At 40.5% G+C, this 24,177-nt stretch overlaps 1 protein-coding gene across 2 annotated transcripts in view; it reads left to right on the top strand.

The window, feature by feature from the left end:
* The window catches only part of LOC135223624 (D-glucuronyl C5-epimerase B-like), an 888,924-nt gene that overhangs the window by 833,161 nt on the left and 31,586 nt on the right, over positions 1-24,177 (top strand). For both annotated transcript variants that reach the window (XM_064262234.1, XM_064262233.1), the window contains exons 16-18: positions 1,055-1,225; positions 1,401-1,563; positions 22,526-22,652. In XM_064262234.1, coding sequence (XP_064118304.1) covers positions 1,055-1,225; positions 1,401-1,563; positions 22,526-22,652 — 461 coding nt within the window. The remainder of the gene's footprint in view (positions 1-1,054; positions 1,226-1,400; positions 1,564-22,525; positions 22,653-24,177) is intronic.

Genomic DNA, 24,177 nt, shown 5'->3' with positions numbered 1-24,177 from the left:
AACCTTTCGTATCTTGAAAACTTTTCGTATGTAGAGCAGTAAAATTTTTCGTGTCAGCTTTCGTATCTCGAGTTTTTCATAAGTTGAGCCTTTCATATCTCGAGGTACCACTGTATAGTTAAATCCTAATTATCTCAGTAGTTTTCCTTGAAACATTGTAAAACAATGATTTTCAACCTGGGGGTCATGCTCCCTTATATTCTCTATTCGTTTCATTAGAGTGAGGAACTAACATTCAGAAGTTTATGAAAAATGTAAAAGTATCACCTTATAAACGTTAATTTCCTATAGTCTACTACATACCTTGGTTAGACTCATTGGGCTTACCATGTTTTGTAATTATTTACCTCACTCCTTATCCCTTGAAACCCTTCTCTTTCTTTATTTTCTTTTTTTTTCTCATTTTCCTTTAAATCTGGGAGGGGGTGTGGAGGGAAGGACAACGAGGGAATGTGGTAATAAAAAGGTTAAGAGCCACTGGTGTACAAGTAAAATTTAATCAGTACCTTCTCATACAATTAAGAGAATAATGTGAATGGATGTTTATCTTATATACGGTCAACCCCCACTATTCGCTGGCTCACTATTTGTGGACTCGCCTATTCACGGATTTTTCTATGAACCATATAGTATACCCATTATTCACAGAAAATCCACCTATTCGCAGCATTTGTCACTTAGAAATATTCTCAGATTACTGTATTTTCGAATAATTTTGGTTACTAAATGCACTTTTTATGATGAAACTGATAAAATGCTCAGGTATAAGCATTTTAGAGGGTTTCTTCATGTTTTAGCAATCAAAATAGGCAGTTCTAAGCATTTTTAGAAGGTTTTTGTAAGTATTCATGGATTTTAGTTATTCACCGGGGGGGGGGGGTTACCCATCCCCCGCAAATATGGGGTCTGCTTGGTCATAAATGCTGTATACAAACATTTTATTACTAGCCCTACATTACAAAAGAACTCATAATACAAATTGTGCCATAATATCATTTAGTTTTGAAATTAAGATCCTGTTGCCTTGCTTAATGTTTTCTGTGTCATTTTCCAGGTGTCAAAATCCAAATTGAAAGTAATGTCAATTTCTCTGAATGGTGAAGGAAGCTTAAAGAACATGACATTATCATCAGCAGAACATCTACTACACTTTTATGATGCTGCAAATTGGTTACTTAGTCATCAAGATGAACAAGGAGGGTGGTCTATACCAGTTCCTAGAAAGGTAATCGGGAAGGCTTTGTGGTGTAAATCTATTTCCTGTTACTAATAACTTCACTTTGTGTATAGTGTTGTGAATATGCCCTTTATGTCAATATACTTGTTCAATGTATCTTAATGATAATTTTACTTAGCATCAAAGCTTCGGGTATATACTGATTTCTGTTTTCATTGCCTAGGTTATCAGTGGTGTTTTGGAACTAGAATCTGGTTGGTATTCAGCAATGGCACAGGGCCAGGCAATGTCCTTGTTGGTACGAGCCGCTCACCACTCTGGAGATTCAAGATATCTTAAGGCTGCTTTGCGTGCAACAGCTTTATTTTCTGTTAATGCTACAAGAGGTAACATACAGACTTTTCTTTTAGATTATAATTTTTGTATGTACTTGAATTACTATGGGTTATGAGAGTTTTACTTTCATGAGGTAAATTTATCCATTTAGTAAACATCTCCTTAACTTACGAACTATCTGTAGGGGACTTACCATAGGGGATACCACCATAGGCAGGTAGTGCCATTAGTACATGTATTGTTAAAGGATGTTTGTTGCATCCTTTTGGCCCATAGCTGCACCCGCTTTTTAACCTTTTACTTTCCTGCCATTCACACTTCGTTTCTTCAGCCTTGCTGTCCAGTCTCTAGTTATTACTTCTTGGTGTAACTGCTGGTTTTCCAATTTCCACCTTCAGATCCTTGTACATCATCTCTCTTAATTTCTGGATATCATTATTTTACTGTCCAGCCACTCCAACTCTCTCTTTTCACTGCCTTAAGGGCTGAATGGTTAAAAAAGCCCCAGATTTTTGCTTGGTAGCTTAAACTTCATGGTACACTTTAAATGGTACTTAAGGTGCATTCTTGCATTGCTCTCTGTCATTTACTTTTCAACCATTCCTTGTAGTGTCTTCCCCTGAACTGTCCAACCTAGTTAGCCTCATCGTGGACTTGTTTTCTCTTTTTGAGAACCAACTCTGTTGGCAAGCTCTATAACAGTCAAATATTAAAAGTAACATTATGAACATTTTTTGATAGAGGGCGAGAGAGATTTCTAACAGAGCACCACAAGCGATTCAACTGACCTCTAATTTTCTCCATGCTGCAGAGGTAACATCTTAATGCCCACACAGGACAAAAGAGTCTTTCTTCTTCTTCCTGACCTAGTAAGCCTGTTAAGTTCTTGAGGACGAAGGAGCGTGGCCAGGGATTAGAAGGGTTCTCGTTCTTAGCGAGAAAATTGAGAGCCACGGAGCAAACCGCATCACCTTGAGAGAAGCCCACCTTTTTCTATTGCTTGCAGCTCGCTGACTCGTCTTGCTGACGCCAGGGCTACTAGAAATAGAGTCTTCTTGGTGAGGCTTCTCATAGATGAAGAATGTAAAGGCTCAAAGGAAGGGTCCGAAAGCCATTTAAGGACAATATTGAGGTTCCACGCTACCGAGTCCTTTGATGATTTGGTTAAATCAAAAAGGTCACTGTTCGTGGAGATATCTAATCCTCTGTGTTTAAAAACTGAGGTAAGCATCGCTCTGTATCCCTTAATTGTCGAATGTGCTAAACGTTTCGCATCCCTTAAGAAGAGCAGGAAGTCTGCTATTCCACTCACAGATGTCTTGGAAGAAGAGATTTTATTTTGCCTACACCATCATCGAAACACTCCCCATTTAGACTGGTATAGTCTATTAGAAGACTTTTTCTGCAGTTCGCAATAGCTTCTGCAGCTTGTTTCCAAAACCCCTTCACTCTGACAAGACTCCTGACACTTGTTGCTCCATTCTGGCCAAGGAAGGAATGATTCCCAGATCTCCTCAACTTGCTTGTAGACTTCCCCAGGCTTTGACGAGCAAGTTGAGGAGATCTGGGAATCATTCCTTCCTTGGCCAGAACGGACACGGACACGGCCAAGGAAGGAATGATTCCCAGATCTCCTCAACTTGCTCGTAGACTTTCCCAGGCTTCTACAAGCAAGTTGGAGATCTGGGAATCATTCCTTCCTTGGCCAGAATGGACACAGACACGGCCAAGGAAGGAATGATTCCCAGATCTCCTCAACTTGCTCGTAGACTTCCCCAGGCTTCTACAAGCAAGTTGGAGATCTGGGAATTATTCCTTCCTTGGCCAGAACGGAGCAACGAGTGTCGGTGAAACGTTTTTGTGAAATGCAACTTTGTTCAGCACCTGTCTTATCAGGCCGAACGGGGGGAAAGGGGTACGCATCCAGACCTGACCTGTCAAGTAGCATTGCGTCGACTGACCATGCAAGAGGGGCTGGGTCCTGTTTGCGCCATTATGAAGAACTCGTGTATGACAGTTAGTTAGGTTCCTATGAAAAGTTCGCGCTATTGTGAATTCGCACAAATCGAATGGCATAAGTTCGGGGTATTACTGAAGTCTGTATAATTTATGAGTCTTAAAAAAGAGGCCCCACATGGGGTTGTAAATAGTCATTTTCAACTTCTCGTTGAAGGTAGAGGTAGGGAAAATTTTTTGTAATTTTTTTTTTTACCATGTGATTTGCATATCATCCTCTTTCCATTGATGAGTTTTTTCATAAATTAGCCGACCACAAAGTTTTGCCGGCATGGGGTGCTGCACATTGATTTATTATCCCAGCTCCTAAGGGTTAAGGATGAACGAAAATAAGTAACCTAAATTAATGTAAGATTTAAGGACATAGCCTGTTAGGCTATGGTCCTAGGCAATATCCTAAGTTTACACCTAAGACCTTAGGATTACATAAAAGGCTACAGACATTTTTCCTTTTTTATACCCTGTATACTTAAGCATTGTCTTAATACTGTAGGCTATCATGTGCATACCCTTAAAAGGGAATTAGATAATGGTGATTGATTAGGCATTAGCCTAGGCTAGGTGATAGGCTAGCCTAGCTTTAGTGGACCAAAAACAGTTAATCCAGACTAGACAAAAACCTATACTAGGTGATAGCCTAACTATAAAGTTTCATATTTGCCATTTACTGTTTTGTATAGTAGACCAAAGTCAGCAAATAGACCAAATGAGTTGGTAGCCTATCTTTAAGGCTAAAAATTACACCTGGTTAATCCCATACCTTTAAAAGTAAATTAATTAATCAAGATTTGACAATAACCTATACTAGGTGATAGCCTAACTATAAAATTTCACATCAGTGAGTTTCACATTAGAAAGTTACTGTTTTATATTGTAGACCAAATAGCCTAGGGTTAGATATAAACAATCTCAGACAAAAGATGTTACCCTAACTATGAATTTACATGTAAGTAACTTTGTTTTTATATAGCCTTTACATTTGATCTAGAATAATCTGGATTAGGCAATAACCTCTACTAGGCTAAGAGAGAACAATTTAGGCAAAACACTTTTGTTGGTGTACTAAGTGGTAGTTTAGCCCAAATAGCATAGGAATTTTTATAAGCAGTATCCTATGTGTAATCAAATAACCTAAGGACTTAAGTTAACATAGATTTCTAATAGAATCTATTACAAATATGGAAACTATGAGGAACTACAGAGGTGTCCCTCATTACTAATTTAATACTGACTAGCTTCTAATAAGAACTTGCTTTATATCACTACAGGACTGCCATTGGGCAGGACACCCAGTTCGAGTGTTTTGTATCAGATTGTTTGGGTCATTTTGTGCCAGAGGGTATGGCTCATACCATCTGCATGGGTATAGTCTTGTAAAAAACTATGAACATTTGCTTGGTCGACAGATATGTACCAAACTTGTAGTATACTACTGGCAGCTAGTTTTAAGGATGAAACTGCTCATTTTAAGCTGTCCCGGTGATTCCTAGGGTTCAGTGGGGCTAAGGAAAGGGGAAATTATATATTACCGGCAGTTATAATGTGCAAGCTTTCCAAAATGGGATACACAGCTTGTGGCATTTGATCAATTCTGTAAGGAAATTAGGATCCTTCCCCAAAAAGTGATACAAGGAGCCACCTGAACCCAGTGGAAATGACAACAGATTTAGAGGATTATAGTACTTCACCTAGGACCTCTGCCCCCTGAGGAACAGCTGTAGATATTAGTCAGGTTACGCAAGCTCCCCCAGAAGGGATACACAAATTGTGATATTTGACCAATTCTGTAAGGAAATTATGAATAACATCAGAAAATGTCATTGCCACAGAATGGCAATGCATGGGCAACATGATGCATGATTCCAAAAAGGAATTTAGTTAATCCAGTATACACTCCAAAGTGTGAAAGTACTGCATCCTGCAACCCAAAAGTGAGAGGGGGTGCAAATGCTGCACAAATAAGGTCTAGTGTTGCAATTACAACTAGAAACCACTATTGTTCAGTTCTGAATACAAAACTTCATCAAAACTTGACAGGGGCTCCAACATTCATCCCTGATGACACTTATGAACCTTGGTTAGACACATCAGTGTGCATTGTCTCTCCCTATAGTAAAACCTAATTAACGAGAGGAAAATTATGATCGAAGCTGTACATGTGAAGAACCTGTGTCTATAACATTAAAAGTAATAGAAGACACCATTTATCATGACTGAGCTTGGTCACCAAAGAGGTCCAGCCTTCTTTCCCTTCATTTTCAAAATTATTCAAATTGAAAAGACAGATTTTCAGAATTTTTTAATGATTAAAAGACCAGAGACAATGGCACAATTATAACCATTTGCCTTTGTCATCCCAGTTTCAGAAAACTCCACCAAGGATTGGGCAACACTACCACTCCCTTCTGAAGGGGAAAAGCCTCCTTTATTTATAGCTACACAGCAAGTTAGGACCCCTATGAGAAGAATCTCAGAGGTGACAGCCTCAGTAGAATTCCATACTAGGATCTACTTCTTTAGTATTATAACCTATACCACCTTAGCGGAAGTTGCCATCAAGTCTTCCAAAATGTTGTAGAGGAATTGTTGCTGCTGTGGTTAAAAGTCTTAAGAGAACCCTGTGGCAAGCATTCTGTGGCTCTCTAGAGTGATGCATAAAGCGCAAATTGAAACATTGGAGGGCTCCAACTAGTCACTTCTGAGTGTAACTTTATTATTACATAGTAACCCTTTCTGTAAGGACCTGTTTGAGGAATGTGTTGTGGTTAAAAACTTAACGGGCAAACCTGCCACCAGAAAAAGGGGGATTTAGGAAACAAAAACCCAAAACTTCCCCTTACCCAATTCAAAAAGGCTCACTTAAAAAGGTAAGCCTTCAGTCACCACAAAAGTATTTTCCTCGAAGAACAGGAAGGTGTTCAGAAGGGATGATGCCTCACAAATGGACAACAACAACAACAAGAAAATAATTTTCACAAGATCCAAAGATCCTCTTCTAGGTAAAGAAAAAGCAACAAATGGAATGCCTATCAAGGGCAGAGGTGGGTACCAATAGGAATGGTATGGTTGGGGGTCGACTTCAATGATACCATAGGAAATTGAAGTCTTCCCTTGGGGACACAGCATTAAGTTTAACAGGTTGGGGTGGAAACAGTCTCACCCCTCCCCCTCCTATGAAGGGATTCTTCTAAAGACCAGACTCCTCTCTAAAATGTTAAGTGCAGAAAGGCTTTGTTAATGGGAGCCATAGAGAAACATGCGTATATTTGCCACCAAGCACGTCTCTTTAAGTGCCCCCAAAAAGGATCCTCCAAACAAAGAGTGATCCTAAATCTATCATAATTGAACAAGCACATCGTTTCACAAATTTTCCAAATAATGCTATTGCCCTAGTGCGTTCAATTGCTTTAAAAGACTTGGATAACTATAGATCTGAAAGATGCATACATACTGGCACTTACCTGTCGTTGTTACCTTCCATCCCTTCCTAAGGCTAAACATTACCCTAAGATTTGACAAAGTAAAGTAGTCTTTCGAGAAATCAGAAATACAACTATAATGGCCCACGTAGATGACTGGTTGATCTGGGGACCCACAAGAAAAGTGTGCTTGAAAAACCTAACAGCAGTGGTCAACTGACTGCAGTCAAAAAGTTTTATGATAAATTGGCGAGATCCCACCTCACACCCAGTAGACTCTTCAGTAACTGGCACTGTGTTGGGATACTTTTCACAACTCATCTCTCGCCATCATGCTCAAAACAAAATAAAGCAAGTCCTCAAAACGTGCCTTGCACAGCCCAGAGTTTCCAAACGGCAGTTTGAACATATGAGGGGCTTGTTGCAATTTGCATCAACCATAGATCCAATACTTGAATTACAACAAATTAATATGAAGAAATTCTAGCTATCACATGCAACAAACAAGATGTGAAACCGACCTCATGAAAAGATTAAAAAAGGTTGGGAGATACTTCAACCTTGATCCAGGAAGGAATCTCTGCCCTTAAGGTCACCCTGACTCCTCGGTCTGTATGAATGACAATACATGCAGATGCCTTGTTGACAGGTTGGGAAGATTGTCAGGTGACAGGGTTATGTTCAACTACTCTGAGGAATTTTGTTTGTATCAGTGTCCTGGCGCTGATGGCTATCTTTTCGTCTTTCAAAAAACTCAAACCTCCAGAAAACACATTTAGATGGTTCTAGACAACATGACTGCAATGTCCTACATTAAGAGGTCTGGATGATACTTGACCCCTCAATATGGTAATGCTAGCCATCCTTTGATGGGGCAAGAAAGTGGTACATGTCTGCAATTCATCTTAGGGGGTCTCTCAGTGTAATAGTAAGACTCCCTATCAAGAAGAATGACAGCCTCAAGAGAGTGGAGTTAGACAACCATTCTTTCAGAAAATAGCCAACATGCTTCCACAAATGGAAGTGGACCTGTTCACCACATATGAGAATCACAAACTGCTAGGCAAGCAACAGCAGGAGATGCCTTCCTACAAGACTGGAACAAATGGAGGACGATATACCCTTTAACTCCTCCTAACCTACTAAGGAACAGCTTGCTTAATACATAGCCACAAACTGGCTAAACAGGGATTGGTTCGTATTACTATAACAACGGGTGAAGATATAAATTCCAAAAACTGGCTGCTGTTTTATCCCAGTCAATAGGAGGGAAAGTCATTTAAGGGATCCTCCTTTTTCAGCCAAGACCTTCACGGGTACCTAGTGCAAAAATTACAGACTTCACATATCTGGCAATAACAGTATGTATTTTATCCATACTGAGACCCTTGTCAAAAATTCTAAGGACAGTTTTAAAATTTCCGTATCCTTTTTTGAAGACAAACGCCTTGCAGTTACAACAATCATGGAATACAAGGCAGTGTTAACGGAACCATTGTTGTATAATTTCGTGATTTGACTGCAGTACTATATAAGTTGTCACTTCCCTTCTGCAGTCCTTTGCACTACAAAGATCCGCCCTAGAAGAGTTCCAATCACTTGGTTCATGAACAAGGTGCTTAGACTTTGATCAGCCTCTCAATTCAGTGGACCCGATACAACCTCAACTCACAAGCTACAGTATGTGGTCTTCTCGATTGCATTAGCATCAGGAGATCTTATTAACAAGCAGGGCTCTCTTAGATGGGGACAATACATCACACAAATGGCTGATGATCAATTATTGTCTTATGGCCTTCCATTCCCAGCCAAGAATGGGATTCCTTTAAGGAGGAAATCTCTTTCTAAGTAAACTAGAATTAGCAGACAAAATATTATGCCCAGGTCATGCATTTAAGGTTAACCCAGAGGCCATGGTAAACATCCCAAAAGGTCCGTCTTTTCCTACACTCTAACAACACTTGCCACAAATTCGACTACACTGTGTATTGGTAGGTGGCATGGATAGTCTTTACCCATTGGTGCTACAGTGGCAAACTACATGTCTTCCTAACCAGTGGATATACTAACTATCACTCGGGAAGGTTTGACAATACTGCAACCATACACAGCATGCTTAGGTAAGTCACCACAGAATTTCACCCTAAAGAATGTGAGTTCGCACTTAGTTTTTTGTTCTTTGTTACCAAACCTAATAGTATTTGGAATAAAGAATGGGACCCTGACTAGTGACTTGACCCTGGACTAATGATGTTTTTGGGTTGGTGGGATTAAAATTCAAGAGCTTTTCGTTCACCTGTCATTTTCTTTGCAAAGCTCCTTGAGAACAAGACAGCAAATACTCTATCAAAAACCAGTTTTGACATAAGAAAAACCTATTTTTTGTAGTCACTGAGTCCTCAAAACCCTCCCTAACGAAAAGACATGGGATGTGGGTAAGGGATCGTCCTACATTGACCAATAGAAGGGAATGGCATCTTGGTCGGATTTCGGTCGTGTGTAAACGATTTGACGGTGCAATTGCACATAACCACTTCTTTTTGTGGTTTTGATGCAGTAGGTAAACTGGGTATTAGCGTTCCCTGAGGATAATAGAATGTGCCCTTTTATCCCGAGTCCATTATCTCTATCACTTATTTTATCATTACAACACAATACTTGGCCACAAGACCAGATAAGAGAATTCTTTAACATTAGTCTGGTCACCATGGAGCTCTGGATAGACCATATGGAAAAGGGTAATCGTTGAGCTCTGGATAGACCATATGGAAAAGGGTAATCGTTGAGCTCAGGGATAGACCATATGGAAAAGGGTAATCGTTGAGCTCTGGATAGACCATATGGAAAAGGGTAATTGTTGAAGACTCAACAGTGGCTACCAAAAATGGGGTTTTCCTATGTCAAAACCTGTTTTTTTTGTTCTGCTTTTGCATTGGAAAAAATGAAAATGAATATCCTGAAATTTTCCTACATTCTTCGAACAGAATGTTTCAAGTTGAAACAACTGAGGCAAAGGAAAGGTTTATCAATACAATTCTCACATGTGTTCACTTCTCTTGTTTTTTTTCTTTTTAGCAAGACACTTGCCTCACTCAGTGAGTGTTCAGAACGCCTTGCACTTGGCTTGCCTTTACACACACACACACACACACACACACACACACACACACATATATATATATATATATATATATATATATATATATATATAATATATATCTATATGAATTCTTATCACACCACAGTGATTCATATACATGCATTAAGCTACAAATGTCCTTTAATATCCAATTTACTCTACCTCAGAATTAATATATTTTCACATATGTTAACTGAAGGGGAATTTTTTAGTTAATAATAATTTCGTCCTCCCATGGATTCGAACCAGTGGACAGACAAAGGAGAAATCAGCACCGCAGTGACATTATCGACTCGGCCAACAAGTTAGGTTATAAGTTGATACCGATCCCGAGCTACCAAATCTCTGTCGAACTCAGGTATTTGTAATTAGAATCGATATCCAGCCTCTCTGCCATGTTAACCAAGTTGAACGATTGCCACACAAAGCCATATTATGAATTATTATGAACTAAAAAATTCCTGTTCTTGGCAGGGTGCTGATAAGCAAAAACCACTATTAACCAAAACTCGGCGATTTATAGCGCTTATTGCACAGAGTTTCGGTTAATGGCGCTGCTAACCAGTTAATGGCCCTCTTAGGTATGTTATGGCCCCATAACTCTATTATCAGCACCTTATGGCACCGATGACTGAAACTCATCCTGTTGTGGTGTCATATATCACTGATAACTGGTGAATGCCTGTATGTACAGTGGAACCTCTGTTTTCGTACATAATCCATTCTGGGACTTTCCACGAAGTCCAAAACGTACAAAAACCGAAACATTATGGAATGATGTAAATACAGTTATGTAAATGCATTCCAGACCCCCAAAAATATTAACAAAAAATAAATTTTGTATGGTATAAACACAGTTTAACATAAAGAAAACAATGAGAAATAAATATAATTGAATAATGAAATTAATAGTGAACATTTAACATCACTCTTACCTTTATTGTAGACATACTAAGGGTTCTTTGCAGAGCCCTTTGGCCTCTAGCTGTAACCCCTTTCATTCCTTTTACTGTACCTCCATTCATATTCTCTTTCTTCCATCTTACTTTCCACCCTCTCCTAACAATTGATTCATAGTACTACTGTGAGGTTTTCCTCCCTTTACACATTGCAGTCCTTTTTACTGTCGATTTCCTTTTCAGAGGTGAATTACCTCGTAAGTCCAACTTTGGCCTGAATTCCATATTCTATTCTATAGCAGCCTCACAAACAATGGTTTTATTACTATAATTGTCTGAGACATGCTGAGAAAGTAAGGCAAAATCATCTTTCCAAACATACAAAGTTAATGAAGATAATGATGATAATCACATAAATCTCAATGTCGTGTGGGATGCAAGTATGAGTGAAAGGTCAGGTCTGGCTATGACTAAGTTATTAGTTCAAACTCTTACAATATAATAGGTCCATGTAGGCCACAATTTAGTCCCTCTCTCTCAACTGGTAGAAAGAGGGAGTAACAACAAGGCATTTGTGTTTCTTTACGAACGTAATATAACAAATATACAAGAGAGAAATAAGGAATTCAAATGGATATACATATGGTCGAATTTGTACATTGATAACAAGCATGACATTACAGCAATAATGGTGCTTGAAATAAATACATAAAATGTGATTTTGAGGATTCGTTGTTCCTACTTCCTCCGTACTTGTCACGTGGTTCGGGTACGTGAGACAAATAATGATTCTCCTTATGTACCCCACGCAATGGATCGCATGTGTACCGTAGAAGTAGACACTAACCTCTTCGTAGAATAGTGATATACAAATGAACAAGTTATCAATCTGTGTTCTACAAAAATAATACTGGCCTTATTACCAAACTCTTAAATTACAGTGAGACAGGAAAAATTACACTTTGTCTTGCTATATCTTAATATAGTCTTATGCACATCTACCTTCAAAAAAGGAGAATGACAGCTAGTTGTCGACCCTGATGGTAATATAGAAGTATCTGATTTTAAGTTACAAACACTCACATTCATATCCTCAATAACTAAAACACCGGAAGTTGTCTGGTTCGAAGGACTAAATAAAGGAAAGATGCAATGAAAAAATATTGTATGGACAAAGTGGACTGTACACTTAATCTTGTTACTTGGTCAAAACTGCCAAAAGCTATGCGTAATAACACCACACTCCCTTTACTGTTTCTAAATTATGGGGAGATATCTCTCAACCCAACTTAGTACTAACAAGGATGACATATCAATATATATGTAACTTTGTGCCTATAAGTTACTTGCATAAATTCAGAATATGAACAATATGCTGTAGTTATGAGATCAAATGTACATTTGTCACTCACTGAAATGGGATCACAGGAAAAATTAAATAAAATGAAGGGATAATGAAATGTTTTTGTTGAAAATAATCTTAAAATTAATCTAATAACAAAAGGTTAAATATATCAGATGGGTAGTGATATCAGAAATAAATAAAAATGAATTACTCAAAGGAATTGAAATTCAGTGGCATTCAAAATAACCAAAATTACAACAAAGCTCAAAAATAAGGGTACTAACTGCCACTTCTAAATCCACACACATCACTACACAACCCAGATATTAGATCACCTCAAAAGTTGAGCCAAAAAAGACCCATCCCATTCTGCATCCGGGTTTTACATGGAACTTTTAAAGGAAACAAGTTATACAATTGATGTAGCTACATGTACAGAACTGAATTACAAAGTTCATATTAACATAAAAAACTTAGATATTCTGTCAAGTTCATTTTAAAATATAAAAGCATCACTCAAAATGGTCATATTACAGTACTATTTGTTAAATGTAGCGAATTAATTGTTGTTGCGTGCCAATACAATTTTGGGTGATGTTACCCCCATATAGCGCTAGCGCTCTGCATCTCTTATGTTAACTGCATCACAGATACACGTACATGCCAAAATCATAGCAAAAGTCAAATAAAATAACATAGGAATGTCATTCTTGAAAAGATGTGGGTCAGTTTCCCTTATTATCATGACAAGAAATAGAGACGTGCATATTTCTGCAAAATTATAAATACAGTACAGGCAGTCCTTGGTTATCAGCGGTGGTTCCGTTCCCAATGGAGTGATGATAAACGAAGATCGCCAATACTTGAGAATCGGTGATAATGGCACAGATCCCCTGTTAGCAGTGCCAATTACTGGAGATCTGCACTGATGTTGACAGTAAAAGGTTACAGGAAGAAAACCTTGCAGTTGCACTATGAAACAGTTGTTAGGAGAGGGTGGACAGTAAGATGGAATGAAGAGAATATGAACGGAGGTACAGTAAAACAAATGAAAGTAGTTGCAGCTAGGGACCAAAGGTCCGCTGCAAAGAACCATAGGTAATGCCTACATTGCACCGAATGAGGTGCGCTGATGGCACTACCCCCCTATGGGGACTGCTAAGTGGGGATCAGAGCTGATAACTGGTGATTGGCGCCAAAAATCCAACTATCGTCGTTGCTAGAAAAGCACCGTAAAACTGGATCGCCAATAACTAGTGACTGCCTGTATACAGATATATTTGGATTTCACAAATAACATTTAAATAACATAATTCTTTATGTTTGTTAATCAGCAGAGAGCAATTCATGACAAAATATTTCACTAATTCCTTATGACAGACGATGTTAATAATAATTCTTCAGCAGGTAAGAAATATGTAGAACATATGAAATATGTTAGTACATATAAATGATATAAAAAGATTCTTCTCTTACAGATGTTTCTTCCTTAATTTTTTTTTATCCCTTACATTCAACCCGTGCTATATCGTGGTTCAGCATTCACTTGCTTCAATTAATCACAGCTATCACGGAAAAATCGCCAACTTGCAGAATTTTTGGTAGAGCAATATTCACTAATTACTGTACGTAGTTTCATTTTATTTTTTTTACCAACTATACAGTAGTGCCTCAGGTTACGAAATTAATCCGTTCTGAAGCAGTCTTCGTAATCTGATTTTTTCGTATCTAGAACTACATTGTACATGTAAATTACCTAACAAAAACACCACAGTAAATTTTATAATAAAGCTAAATTGACCAATAAACAATGAAATACAATTTGGACCATTCAATACCTAACCTAACCGTGACTGTGCCTGTAAATAAAGTGTATTAGAGTACAGGGTACAAGAAATATTGTATGTACATGTATGTATGTATGTAGTAAAATGTGGAACCTTACCTTTCGAGTGAGGCGGTGTCCGAAAGTGGCGACAGGGGAGGAGGACAAATGGCTGAAAACATGAACACTTAACTTTATGAAACACATTGGCAAAAATGACAAAAAAAATTAACACTAAACTTTACGAAACACATTAACAAATGGCAGAAAACATTAACTTCAGCAACATTTTTGGACCCATGGCTAATAACGTAATTAATTAAGTTCACACACAACACGATAAAGTAACTTACAGTACAATGAAAGCGAAATCACTAACACGAATTTACGTTAACAAACAAAATCTATGTGAACGGACGAATTCCAGGTGTTTACAATAACGCTGCTGCAATGAAATGGTCAAGGAACGCCTTTACATAGAGGCATGATAGGACAGCGGGAGGATGGTGGCAAGTCTACTGAGTTGGCGGCGCGCAAGTTTTAAAATTGTTCTCCGCGGCCCAGGTGAATAACAGTCTAACCTGCTGTCCGGTTGTGCACTAGCATAGTTAACGTAAAAATTACAAGTAAAGGCCTCCTGTGTAGCTAAGAAGAATATACCTGTGTTAAACGTTCCATCAATTATTATTTTTGCATGTCCTACATTGCATGCATGTAAACTTATCTCTCTCCTGTTTTTCCTTCATATCCCGAACCCACTAATGACCGAGATCAGGTCATATAATTTTGGTGTCAGGTGTGGGGTATGAAGAAAAAACAGGAGAGAGATAAGTTTACATGCATGCAATGTAGGACGGGAACGTCTAACACGTGTATTCTTCTTAGCTACGCAGGTGGCCTTTACTTGTAATTATTATGTTAACTACGCTAGTGCACAACCGGACGGGAGGTTAGACTGTTATTGACACTTAAGGTGATGCACGTCTATGCGTGGCTGCCGACAGGAATGCGGGGCAATGGGCACTCGTCTCAACCCAGTCTGTCCTGTATGGCACCCGCTAACGAACTGATCTAACCACTGGTTCGGCCTGTTTCAAATGTCACACAGCATCATTATGCAAAAAGCTGATTGGTTATAGAGAAGCGTGGCATTCTTTGAACTGCCCAAGCCACGCCAACTTGTAACGTCTTTGACGGTTGACTTGTGTTGTAGCACACACACAGTATCACTTATAATGGTCTCACGGGGACTTCAGAATACTAACACGGAAAAGGCATATTCAAAACTGTATTGGATCAGCTCAATTATATATATATATATATATATATATATATATATATTCTTTTCTTTTTTTTAGCAAAATATTAATAAACATTCATCATTTCACTTACAGAATCCATTATTTATAGACTTGATGTAAAAACCATAGTTTCTCTCTCTCTCTCTCTCTCTCTCTCTCTCTCTCTCTCTCTCTCTCTCTCTCTCTCTCTCTCTCTCTCTGTTAAGAAAAAAAAGCAAAATATTAATGAAACATTATTTCACTTAAAGAATCCATTTATACTGTGCTTAGACTTGATGTAAAAACGAATTAGTGATAATTTTAGAGATAATGCCCAAAGAGAAATCTGCAAATTAGTGAAAATTCCCCGTGGAAAAAAGTGATTATGTGTTCCACAAAAATCCACAACAAAGGGATTTTGACAAAGGAAAAATCTATTTCTGGGGGAAGACCTGTGTCGCCCAGTAAAATGTTCCTATAGCACTCATTTCAAGGTATAAATAAATGCTAAATATACCAGAGAAAAAAGCTATATGGAATACCAGAGTTACTACCTCCAGCTCCTCACCCTCATAGGGTGTCGGTATAGCACAGGGGCGAGTGGAAGCCACTATCACAGATACTTTGCCAGTTAGAAGTCTCCTCTCTTTAAATCCCCCTCTAGAGAGGTGCCGTTACAACGTCTACCTTCCGCTCACTACTACTACCTCTGCCAGAAATCCTCATTTCTGAATACGCACCCAAGCTTGGGCCAGCTAAAGGGTGGGGAAAGGAAAAAGAGAGGGATGGGTTCACTGGGCGACACAGGTCTTCCCCCAGAAATAGGTGTTTCCTTTTTCAAAATCCCTTTTCTGGGCTCAACCTGTGTCGGCCAGTGAAATAGTAACAGAGAATTGGCCATACAAACTTGGAAATAAAATGTAAACAAAAATTTATATGAAAGGAAAATTAAAATTTTCTTAAAATTATTGTTTTAATACAAGGTAAGGATAACAAATTACCAATGGTAAAAACCACCTAATATGACCAAATCCATACTATCATGGGAAAAAACATCAGGTAATGAACATAAAAACAAATATATTAATGAACTACTATGTACATGTGCAGGAGTGGGTTGAAGAGCAATCCAGTCCGGAACAAAAGGCAGAAAGGCAGGGATTACAGGCGAGGCAGGTAGGTGAGAGCGAGTACCAAAAGATCATTAATAGCAAATTAATAAAATACAGATTTAGATTTACATAACTAGGCTGTATCAGGGAGACAATGTTCCCTGCAGCCACTGCCGAATATTTAAGGGCCTCTAGAGTTTCCAGATAGTGGCGTTTAAATACTGTCAGGGATTTCCAACCCATATATTTTTTAAGATCCTCTAAGTTCATATGATGAAAATAATTAACTGAGGTAGCCACTGCCCGGATATCATGGACATGAGGGACTGAATCCAGATTGGCTTGTTTAATAAAATAAAGAATTTGTTGTCTAATGGCCTTCAAGGAAATGGTTCCATCCTTCTCTCTAATAAAAAGAGGACCTGAAGACTTTTTAGAAGTTCTGCCCAGATAAGATTTTAATGTAATAATAAGACATAATGATGGGTCCTGTGGAAGAGGGACAATCTTCCATGGAGACCACCTGTTTTGTGGGTCTTCATTCTTTGCTAAGAATTTCCGATCTGGAGAGAGCAGAACTTCTCCTGACAGGAGGAAATCGATATGATTTGGTTCTCTAGAGAGATCCGACAGTTCAGATATTCTGGTGCCTGAGGCCAGACTCATTAAAAATAATGTTTTCCTGAGAAGGGTTATGTATGAGCATGATTATTGATCAGTATCTGAAGCCAACCTGAGTACATCATTTAAAAACCAGGAGATCATGTGAGGGTGGTCTACCGGTCTCAGACGAGCACATGCTCTAGGGATAGACGAGAAGTATGAATCTGTTAAATCAATATTAAAGCCAAACTGAAATATCTTCCTCAAGGCAGATTTAGTCGTAGTAATGGTACTAGCAGCTAGGCCTTTTTCGAACAGAGTTCAAAAAGATGAAATTGTCAGATTTGTAGTCATCTTCTGGACATCTGATTCTTTTACAAAGATGGGTAGCTTCCTTACTGCTGAATCATACTGCCTGAGCGTTGATTCTCTTTTGTCTGACTCCACGAACAGGGTGTTTAGTGGGTCAATACTAGCATCCTTCTGTGCCGCAGACTTCATGAAGTCCATAAAGTTAGGGCATTCAGAATTCTTGAGGAAGCTGACACAGTCCGAGTTTGTACTATTTGAGTCAGTTTTGGGTTGGGAATCCATCTGGGACGGAGTTTCAACTCTAGTAGAAGAGGAAACCAATTGCTCTTCGGCCAGTTGGGTGCTACCAATGCTATCTGTCCTCTGAAAGATCTGAGTTTGTGTAGAACTTTCAGAAAGAGGTTTATTGGCAGAAATAGGTAAATCTTCGGCCAATTGTTCCAGTCTATGGACATCGCATCTGTGGCATGAGCCAGAGGATCCAGATTGGGAGCCACATAACATGGAAGTTTGTGATTGGACTCCGTGGCGAACAGGTCTACCTGAAGGCCCGGGATTTGTTGGCAAATCCAATGGAATGATTTTGTGTCCAAGGACCACTCCGACTCCAGCGGAGTTGTTCTGGACAGTGAGTCCGCAATGACATTCCGTACTCTGCCAGGTGAGTAGCTGACAGGTGCCAGTGATGTTTCATTGCCAACAAAAAAATTGCAATCATCACATGATTTATTTGGCTCGACTTGGAGCCTCCTCGGTTTATGCAATAAACTATCACTGCGCTGTCCGAGACTAGTTGATATGAATGTTCCTGACCGGAGCTACTCGTTTCAGGGTCAGAAAAATGGCCATTGCCTCTAGTACGTTGATGTGGAACTGGCGGAATGTTGTCGACCATGTTCCTTGAACCTTCTTCTACTGAGAGTAGCCCCCCATCTGCTCAGAGAGGCGTCCGTGTGGACTATCAGAGACGGTGGGGGAAATTGTAGTGGCACTGATTTGGAAAGACTACGGACTTCCGTCTATGGGCGGAGTCTTTTCCTTAATATTGGCGGAATCAAGGAGATTTTGTCTCTGAATTTGTTGGCTCTTTTCCGCCATACCAGATTGATATCCTTCAGTCTGGCTTTCAACAGAACATCTGTTATTGAAGCAAACTGAAGTGAACCTAAGATTCTCTCTTGGGTACAACGAGAAGCCCGTTTGTTCTTGAGGAATTGTCTCGCTATCTCTCTGCACTTCTTTGGCAGAAGAGATAGTTTGTGTGTGGTTAGGTCCCATTGAATTCCCAACCATTGAAAGCGAGACGCCGGAATGAGACGGGACTTTTCCTTGTTTATCTGGAAACCCAGGTAGTCTAGGAATTTTATTGCTTTGGTTGTTGCCTTGCGACATTCCTCGTCGTTGGTTGCCTAAATGAGCCAGTCGTCTAGGTAAGCTACTAACATCACCCCCTGAGCTCTTAGTTCCTGTACTACTGTCTCTCCTAGTTTGGTGAATATTCTGGGCGCTATGTTGAGCCTGAATGGCATGACTCTGAACAAGTAAGATTGTTTTCCTAGTTTGAAGCCTAGGTATGGAGAGAAGTTTCTTGCTATCGGTACATGATAGTAAGCATCTGTAAGATCAATAGAGGTGGTGACGACCCCACGGGGAAGTAAGGTCCGCACCTGCGAGACAGTTAGCATGCAGAACTTGTCGCATTGAATATATGAGTTGAGACGGGACAAGTCCAGAATCACTCTTCGTTTGTACGAGTCCTTCTTCGGTACACTGAACAAACGTCCTTGAAATTTCAGGTGACTGACTTTCTTTATTGCCTTCTTTTGAAGAAGGTCTTTGGCATAGTCTAGAAGGTCTGTCGTTGGAATCTGATCGAAACTGACTGGTGGAGGAGGCCCTTTCTTCCATCTCCACCCCAGACCTTTCGATACAATACTGTGGGCCCACGTACTGAAGGTCCAGTGGTCCCGGGAGAGGTACAGTCTCCCGCCTACCTGCAGAGACTCATTGACTGGTTGAGGTCTTACTTATTCTGCCTCCTCTGAAGCCTCTGCCTCTTGAGAGAACTCTAGAGCCAGCTCTTTGCTACCCCTTGCTCTGCTACCCCTTGCGTGCCTATTATAGCCTCGAAACGCCCCATGTGTTTCAAAGGAGGCGTTGAAGGCTGGAGAAGTCACAAGGGCAGCCGAACTCGAGGGCTGTTGAGTCGGTTGACTCTGGAGCAGAACAAACTGCTGTTGTGGTTGTGCCTTGGATGTCGAAGGCTTGCTCATTTGGGAGACAGGAACTGCCTGTACCACTGCTTGAGGCTGAGAGGTCTGGAAAGGCTGATACTTCCTAGGCCTCTTCCTACTTTTGGTTTGTGGTCCGGGGGTCTCGAACTTCCTTTTGAAGGGAAGTCCCCAGCGGACACGAAGGTTCTGGTTAGCCCTAGCCGCCTCACTGAGGACGCTGCTAACCACGTCCTCAGGAAAGAGGTTGGCCCCCCATATTGATGCCTTTATGAGCTTGTTAGGCTCATGCCTGATGGAGGCATTAGCAAAGACATGCTTCCTGCAGGCTCGTCTAGCCACTATGAAATCATACAGGTCCGATTGATAAGCCTGCAGCAGCGACTTCGCCAGGACCCGGAATAGAGGCTCCTCTGCAAAGACAGAAGCTGTCAACTCTGCAGTGGTGACTGAGTTAATTGACCTGCTCAGCCTACATCTTACTTCGAATTCTGCCTTTATCACGGTATCCGGAATTCTAGGCAAACGTTCACTGAATTGTGTGGAGGCACACTCCGGGTTGAGTTTGCCCACTGTGAACGTTGCCGGAGCTCCAACCCAACACTCCAGATCTCCGGGAAAGAGCAAAGAGGTAGCCTCCATCTCTTTTAGCTGAGGCATGGGTTTATCCTCCATTCCAGCGTGCAGTGTCAATTCTGCGATCTTTGATGTGCAAGGAGTCGGGACGTTATCCGGCGCTATGAACATGGTATAGCAACCTTTGTGAGGCGTCAATTTGGTGTTGACGCACTCCCATTCCGTAAGGGTGCGGATCCATGCCGACTGAACCTGATCTCTAGGGTAGATCACTGTCTCTTTCGGGACCTTGTCTACCCTGACCAACGCTTCCTCGGCTAGCCTAGTGTAGCCCGGGAAGGGGAATTGTAGGCCCGGCGGGAAGAACTGATAGTCTTCCACAGGTCGGGTTCCGCAACCCTCAATTGTAAGCCTGCCCTCTGAAAATGGAGCATGTAGAGCCAACCGCCATGGGTTGCTATTCTCAAATGGTGGGAGCTTGGATGCGTCCGGCACCGCAAAGGACTGCGGTGTGCTTTCGGACTGGATAAATCCGGTCACCAATTCCTCCTGGGCTTGTAATCATTGGTTCAGAGACAGGATGGACTGTCCGGATGTCTGTAGACCCGAGGCGACTTGAGTGGACATCGATTGAAGTCTCGAGTCCACTACTTCGCTCATCTTCTGCATGAGAAGAGTGGCGAAAGCTGCTCATCTTCTGCATGAGAAGAGTAGCGAAAGCCTCCTGGTCGAAGCAGGACTCCGTTGGTCTGGCTTTAGAAGTCTTAGCTCTCGACCCCTTGGTTGGAGGAGTAACTTTGGGCGAGGAAGTGGAAGGCTTGGGGGCCAATGACGACCTGGCGGAGCCTGCCGGAGAAGGTTTGGCTGGTCTAACCGCCTTCGGCAGAGACTTCATCTTCAAGGTTTTCACCTTGGGGATTACCGAGCCCGACCTATTCCCAAAGGTCGTGGACTTCCCAGAGAAGCCCTGAAAAGAAGAAGAAGAAGGAGTTGGGCTGAAGGAGAGAACGATAGCCCCACGTCTAACTGCTTCACTTACCTCCCTACCTTCTTCCTGGTCCTCAATGGCCATGGGCTCCCAGTGCAGGCTGATGGCCGCCACCTCATCCGTCATATCATCGTACAAGCCCTCTTGGTCCTCCAGGGGGACTTGGGTCTCTTGGCGGATCCGTGACAAGAGTCTTAAAATCAGGGCCAAATATGGATGCATCGTTGCTCCAACGTGTTCAAAAAACCATAAATGGAATACTCAACTTAGATGAAGAAGCTTCTTGGTCAAGGGAAGACATGATGCTTCGCAAAAACACTTCCTGGAGACAGTGAAAATGGCGCGTGCAGATACAAGAGTGCTAATTCAGGAATAAGGATTTCTGGCAGAGGTAGTAGTAGCGAGCGGAAGGTAGACGTTGTAACGGCACCTCTCTAGAGGGGGATTTTGAGAGAGGAGACTTCTAATTGGCAAAGTATCTGTGATAGTGGCTTCCACTCGCCCCTGTGCTATACTGACACCCTATGAGGGTGAGCGAGCTGGAGGTAGTAACTCTAGCATTCCATATAGCTTTTTTCTCTGGTATATTTAGCATTTATTTATACCTAGAAATGAGTGCTATCAGAACATTTCACTGGCCGACACAGGTTGAGCCCAGAAAAGTGGTTTGCAGAAATGTGAAACGCGTAAAACCACGCGGCACTGTATAAAACATAAACATTTTTTTAGTAAGTTTTTAAGCATTTGAATCTCCAAAACATTGTGACCACAACCTTTTACTATGTTTATATTGATTAGCATTATAATTGGGAAAGTATCATGGTACCACAAATATGTATTCCTAATATGGAGCACTTCACTATTAAAAATCTGTGACTTTAATTGAGTTTGCCCAAAAGTCAGTCATCCTGAGGGGGTTCTCTGAATTATTTTAAATGTTTCACCCAAACCTAACAGACCTTAGACCTTTATCCGAACCAGTTTCTTCTAAAGTGTATTCACATGGAAAAGTTATGCATGAATATTCTAATTATCTGAGGTCACTCATGAATGTCTCCTTAAATTTCATTAAAATCTTTTCATTAATTTTCATATAATCTTGCTAACAGTGGGACAGACATCTAGAATAAAATTATAACCTCAGCGAAGAAATTGAGCAGTACTGTCATCTTATACTGACAGAATAACTTGGAAATTAGGAAAATTTTTTATAACTTTTCATTAGTCTGATACATTTATTGATAGAAACTTGTTTTATATTTTGCAGGTGGTGTAAGAACATATTTTCCAGGAGGCTATGTATGGTATGAAGAGTATCCAACAAACCCATCTTTGTTTGTGTTAAATGGATTCATCTATAGCCTTCTAGGGTTATATGATCTCAAGGAATTTTCGTAAGTATTAATATATTTTCAGCTCAAACACACAAACTTGACTTTAATAACTTATTTATCTTGAATAGGTTTATCCTCTAAAGACAAGTAATACAAGGAAAGATAAATGTCTAGTATTACATCATTCATTGAAAAGCATTTGTCTACACATCAGAGAGAAGGTCTTACTTAGAAGGCTGCACAAGTAAATTATATTTGGTAAAAAGAAACCTTGGTAATTCTAAGAGTTTTTGGTAGTATGAAGCTAGCCCATGTTTAGGGAGGAGAGAAATAATGAGCGAGTTGTAAGGGGATGAGAGGAAAACAACAAGAACCTGTTAGAGTCAGGAGTAGGGGAGGGCTCATGCTGACACAATTTGCAAGCAGTCCCCAGTTATCGGCTGGAGTTCTGCTCTCGACAGCGTGACAATAGCCAAAAATCCCTGATAACAGCGCTCATTAGTGCCGATAACTGGAGATTGGCGCATATCCGTGCTAAAAATCCAATTGTCAACACTGATACTTTTTAGTGCGATAAGAAAGAAATTTGCTCTTGCGTGCCTGTGTAACGATTGTAAACAAAACAACGCCTTGATCCGTGAGGTCCCAGCATCCCCCAAGGTGCGTGATTCAAAAGTTTTTGGCTGGTAGGCCTATAAGTATTTGTCTGCAAATTTTTAAAAAGACTTTTTTTATATCGACGTTTAATACGTCCAATCGGCACCCGGGAGACAATTTATCTCAACGTTTAATACGTCCAATCGGTGTAAGAGGGTTAATAGAACGTCCGTTACCGACGCGAATTGGAGTGAACCTAAGATTCTTTCTTGGTTCTGCCGAGACATCTGTTTGCCTTTGAGGAACTGTCTTGTAGCCTTCGCTATCTCCCTGCGCTTCACCGGCGGGATCGATAATTGGTACGAGTTCAGGTCCCATTTTATTCCCAACCACTGAAATCGTAGTGCCGGAGTCAGCTGGGATTTGTTTCTGTTTATCTGGAATCCCAAGTATTCCAGAAAACTTATCACTTTGTCCGTTGCTTTAAGGCATTCTTCAGCGTCTGTGGCCCAGATAAGCCAATCGTCTAGGTAGGCTACTAGCATTACCCCTTGAGATCTCAATTCTTGTACTGCTGTCTCCGCTATCTTTGTAAATATTCTGGGGGCTATGTTGAGCCCGAATGTCATCACTTTGAAGGCATAGGCCCGTTTGCCTAGTCTGAAGCCTAGGAAGGGACGGAAGTGTCTTGCTACCGGGACATGATAGTAGGCATCTGTAAGATCTATAGAGGTGGAGATGGCCCCACGGGGAAGTAAGGTCCGCACCTGCGAGACGGTTAGCATACAGAACTTGTCGCAATGAATGTATGAGTTTTGATGGGACAAGTCTAGGATTATTCTTGGCTTGTTTGAGTCTTTCTTTGGAACGCTGAACAAGCGCCCTTGAAATTTCAAGTGTTTGACTTCTACCACTGCCTTCTTTTGAAGAAGGTCTTGGGTGTACTCTATTAAGTCTGCCGTTGAGTTCTGGTAAAAGCTGGTTGATG

The sequence above is a fragment of the Macrobrachium nipponense genome, chromosome 10, assembly GCF_015104395.2.
Source record: "Macrobrachium nipponense isolate FS-2020 chromosome 10, ASM1510439v2, whole genome shotgun sequence".
In the NCBI taxonomy this organism is placed as follows: domain Eukaryota; kingdom Metazoa; phylum Arthropoda; class Malacostraca; order Decapoda; family Palaemonidae; genus Macrobrachium; species Macrobrachium nipponense.
Note: the sequence above shows the minus strand (reverse complement) of the source record. Positions and strands in the feature narration are given on the sequence as shown.